This window comes from Myotis lucifugus, unplaced genomic scaffold (assembly GCF_000147115.1).
Source record: "Myotis lucifugus unplaced genomic scaffold, Myoluc2.0 scaffold_493, whole genome shotgun sequence".
Taxonomy (NCBI): Eukaryota; Metazoa; Chordata; class Mammalia; order Chiroptera; family Vespertilionidae; genus Myotis; species Myotis lucifugus.
The window spans coordinates 259,357-264,186 of record NW_005871541.1 but is presented as its reverse complement, the minus strand read 5'-3'; the positions used below and the strand labels follow the sequence as shown (position 1 = coordinate 264,186).

Here is a 4,830-nt window from a genome sequence, read left to right as displayed (position 1 = left end):
GTCATCCTTATGCAGGGGCCATGCTAATCTTCTCTGTATCATTCCAATTTTAGTATATGTACTGCCGAAATAAGCATTCTGCTCATTTTCTCATCTGTACAACAAGGATCATTCTGAGATCACCTCACAGGCCTGTTGGGATCATAACACATGTATAGTGGTTACTGCAGTGCCTGCCACGGCTAGAAGTCCAATGTCCGCTGTTACTGTAGCTGTGAATAACTGGACGGTCTCCAAGTATACTAAGAACTCACCCTCCATGCCGTCTGCCTGGAATGTTCTCCTCTTATGCTAGCAGATTCCTACCTCCTTTAGAAGGTCTCTACTGATCTCCCACCACTGAGCTTTGTTCCCTGCTCTGGGACCCACTGTCCATGTGCACCCCCATCACAACCTTGAGGAACCTGGGGCTGAGCTGTTTGCCCCTGAGGGGCAGGGCAGAAACGTGACTTGTCTCTTACCCCAAGCATCGCCCAGCACTCAGGGAGGACTTAGGACACTCAAGCTGATAAAGAATCAACGAGACACACTTAGAGAGCAAGGCCATCTGTACTTGTGCATGTTCCTAACACACTATAGGCCTCCTGGGTCGAGCCCCGTGTCTGACTCATTCCTGGGTCTCCAGCATCACTGTCTGCAGCTGAGCACTAGGGCACCTATAGGTTTCCTTCCATTGTTAAAAGTGAGATTAAGGAAGCCCAGAGAAGTCAGTACCTTCCTCCACCAGGCATGGCTGAGTCCTGGGTGCTGGAAGTCCAGGGAAGCTCGGGCTGGGGGGACAGCAAAGGACCTAAAGATGTATGGGGCACATACCTGAGCACACGGCCAGGGCTCAGGAAAGGTTACCTGATGTTTCTGGGTAGCAGGGTGATGCAAAGAACCTTGGCAAACCCTGCTGTGGGGTGACCTGGGACAGATCGTATCACATCTCAGAGCTTCAGTTTCCCCTCAGTCAGAGAAAGGTGACAAGAGAAACCTGGCAGGGCTGTTCTGAGGAGCCAGTGGGTAAGATGCCGGTAGATCCTGGAACCCATTGGGGTGGACTTGCCAGGGTGTGGTCCCCTTCCTCCCCAGAGGAGCCCACACTTGCTGCTGCAACCAAACTCTTATTGTTGCCCTTAGCTGTGTCACACGAAGGCCGTGTCCAACTGCAACAGCCCGCTCGCTTCACTGGCCCCCAGTGCCGCCTGGCACAGCTGCAGTGTGTCCTCAAGTGCCAGCGGCTGGGATGTCTCGATGATGGCGATGGTCTCCCCGAGCTCAGTGCACATGATAGTCTGCTGAGGCTGGGTGGGTGGGGGCGGGGCAGGAGGTGGTGATCTGGGCTGTAGTGTCATTGTCCGTGCTCGAGCATGGACCCGCTGGTGCAGGCGCAGGCCTGCCATGGCACGGAACCAGCGGCCACATGTCCCGCAGCAGTAGGGGCTCTTGTTGTAGAGACCAGTGATGGGGAGGCGGGGTGCTCGAGCGAAGGCCACTGGCCGCAGGTGCAGCCTCCGATGCTGCTGCAGGTTGGAGCTCTGTGTGAAGCGCTTACCACAGTCCAGGCATTGGTAGGGACGCACCCCTGTGTGGGTCAATTGGTGGCGGCTGAGATTGGCCAGAGAAGCAAAGGTCTTGCCACAGGAGTGGCATTGGAAGGGCCTCTCGCCCGTGTGTGTCCGCAGGTGGTTGTGCACATGGACCAGCTTCTTAAAGCCCTTGCCACAAACCCCGCAGCAGTGTCGTCGCTCAGGGGGCCCATGGACTGTTCGCCGGTGCCGAGAGAGGCGGGAGGCTGAGGCGAAGGACTTCGAGCACTGTGGGCAGGGCAGCTGGGCAGGCGGGGTAGGGGGCGGTGGTGGGGGCATGGGCTCAGCTGGAGTCAGGGAGGCTCCTGGTGTGAGGGGGGGCACTCCACTCTTGCCGGCGTGGGTGCGCCTGTGGTAGAGAAACTTGGTCATGTTGCTGAATGTCTTGCCACAGCGGCAGCGATGCAATGGGTTGGAGGTGTGGGCCCGCCGGTGGGCCACCAAAGTGAGTTCTGTGCTGAAGCCACGGCCACAGTCCACGCAGAGGTAGCGGGCTTCCCCTCGGTGCAGTCGCAGGTGCTGCTCCAATGAGGATGCTTTCTTGAAGACCTTGAAGCAGGTGGTACACTCGTGTGTGCCACCAACATGGGCCCGCCCATGAGCCAGCAGCCGGTTTGCTGAGCTGAAGCTGCGTTGGCACTGGCTGCAGCGGAAGGGGTGGGTTGTTGATGCTGGACCATGGGATGCCCGCCGGTGTCGTCGGCGTGCCCCTGCTGAGGTCCAGTGTTGGGGACAATCCCCACAGTTCTGGGTCCGGGTATCTGTGGACTTGTCGCCCTCTATAGCGTTGTCACCAACCTCTGAGGCCAACGCCTCCTCCTCCTCCTCTGTCTCATCATCTTCTTCATCCTCATCTTCCTCTAGCCCATTGCATTCCTCTTTCTCTAGGGAGTCAAAGTGGGTGCCTTGATGTTCCAAGAATTCCTCAGGGGTGGCACAGAGGGTACAGCATTCAGGACACTCATAGGGCTCCATCTTGACTCCAGGTGGAGCAGGAGATTGAGGTGGTGGTGCTGAGGGAGGGGGCGGGGGAGGCGGCAGCACTGGTGGCCTGGCTGCTGCAGTAGAAAGGTGCTGGGCCTTCCGATGAGCCACCCACAGCTCAGGCGAGGGGAACAGCTCCTGGCAGTCTCCACACTGGTACTGGATCTGGCTTGCAGACGCCTGCAGGTGGGAGTCCTGGTGGGCAAGGAGCTCACCACGGGAGAGGATGAGCTGGCTGCAGTCACCACACTGGAAAGGCCCATCCTCCGTACCTGGCACTAGCTCTGGCTCCAGGCCAGCGTCCTGGGTGGTCAGTGCCTCCTCCTCTGTGACAGTGGGCACATGCTGATCCTGGTGTGAGATGACTTCCTCCAGTGTGTTGTAGAGGCTGCCACACTCGGAGCACATGAACTGGTGGTGCTGGAAAAAGAGGGATGAGGCAAGGGCCTCCTCGGGTTTCATATCAGTCACCTCTGTTGACATCTCCATTGCCCTTGGTGATATCTGTGTCAGCATCTCGGCCATCTCAGCCATCTCTGCCATTGTGAGGAAAGCAGTGCCTGGAGAAAGAAGGGAGCTGGTGAGACACCAGGAATCCAAGGGGAGAGGGGATGTCTTAGGAGTTCCTTTGTCCATCCTGTCATTCATTAGCCTCTGTCAGTCACCAAGTTTAGATCCAGTGTTTGTGCCTCAGTCTTTAATGAGCCTGTGACTCTGAAACTAACACACGTCCCATGGCGGCCAGACATCTGCAGGAGAGACAGCCCTCCTCAGTCTGGCCTCTGATGCTGCCCTCCTTACCCAGAGGGCTAGTTGCACCCTTTCAGAGAACACATGTCTTTTTGGGCCTCTCGGCCTTTGCCTGTGCAGCACCTTTCCTCCTTCTACATGGAGACACAGAGATGCAGCAAAGAGATTAAGAGGTCAGGCCCTGGAACGACACTGCTCTTGGCTTGAATCTGAGCTCCACCACACACTTCCTCTCTCTGAGACTGTTTTCTCACTTGTGAAATGGGGCTAAAAGTAGTACTGACCACAAAGTCCCTGGTACTTGATAAAGGCTAGGCAGAACCACTTGTAGTTGCCCAGAAATGTTTTTGGACCCTAGGTCTTTGATGCTGCTATTCCTTCTACCAAATAAGTTCTCTCCTCTTCTAGTCTAGCGAACTCCTCCCCAGCATTTCTTTTGTGAAGCTTTTTCTGACATGTCTACAGCCTGAGGCTGGTGGCCACTCCCCTCCTCCTCAGAGTTCCTATGGTATCCAGTGCCACCTCTATTATAGCCACTATCATGAACTTGGGATGAAGTCTCTGTGTTCCTCACTGAGCTTGTCGGCAGGACAGCTCTGATTCATTATAGGGACTGTTGTCACCAACTAAACTACTGACCAGGGACTGGGACTTTAACTATTAAACTTTTATCTATGTGCCCCATCCCCCCTTCTAAATGTGTGGGCTCAATTCATATCGGTCATTTCACATAGCAGAGGCCCAGGGTCCCTTCAGCAAATGACACCCCCCGCCACAACCCCACAAGTGTAAGAGCTAATTTTCCAAATTCAATTTCCACCTTCTCCATCTCTTCTTCAACACATGTGTTAATGCCAGAGGGCAGTTTACAGCCTGGCACATAGATAAAAGTTATACACGTTACTCCTATTAAGTTCCCAGAGGGCAGGGATTTTAGTCTGTTCATCACTGAGATATTTCCAATCCCAGGAACAATGCTTAGCACACCTTAGGCACTGAGGAGATATTTAGTGAATGACTAATCCTTCCAGGAAGTGAGGACCTGAGTATTCAACTGTCCCAGTGCACATTCCACCTCCCCACCAGGCCAACTCTCCTAAGATGTGAACTCCCACAGAAACAGCCCAGCACAGGACCCTGCCTTCAGTTGGTGCCCAATAAATGCTCCTTGAGTAAATAATTCACAAAAGCCCAGGAGCTAAACTGTCCTTAACTCCCTCACTAATTTTTGAGTTGCCAGGGCCTGAGAGTTTAATTTTTTCTTGTTTTACAGTCCTACTCTAAACAGAGAACTCCTCTAGGAGGAGGTCCAGTGCCTGGTGTGAAGTTTATGCAAAGTAGTACCCAGTAAAGGTCTTTCTAGAAGGTAACCTGAAAGACCTAACATTTGGATTTTCCTCGTTTACATTCCCCCACTTCCCAATCATGGATTGTAAACTATTGGGGGGGAGAATGGGGGAGTAGACCAGTAAGTCCTTCCAGGAAAGAACCCACCATGGGCCTGGAAGTTCAACTTTCTCGCTGC

At 54.2% G+C, this 4,830-nt stretch overlaps 1 protein-coding gene and 1 pseudogene across 3 annotated transcripts in view; both read right to left on the bottom strand.

Moving 5' to 3' along the window:
• On the bottom strand, positions 1–77 carry LOC111823448 (annotated as a pseudogene).
• A 453-nt stretch (positions 78–530) lies between these two features.
• ZNF526 (zinc finger protein 526) overlaps positions 531–4,830 on the bottom strand; it is a 4,990-nt gene continuing 690 nt past the window's right edge. For 2 of the 3 annotated variants that reach the window (XM_014446002.2, XM_006103584.2), the window contains exon 2: positions 531–3,115. In XM_014446002.2, coding sequence (XP_014301488.1) covers positions 1,128–3,098 — 1,971 coding nt within the window. In that variant the 5' untranslated portion in view covers positions 3,099–3,115 and the 3' untranslated portion in view covers positions 531–1,127. Of the gene's footprint in view, positions 3,116–4,799; positions 4,825–4,830 lie in introns of those variants that run through there. The other variant, XM_014446003.2, reaches the window with a different exon arrangement.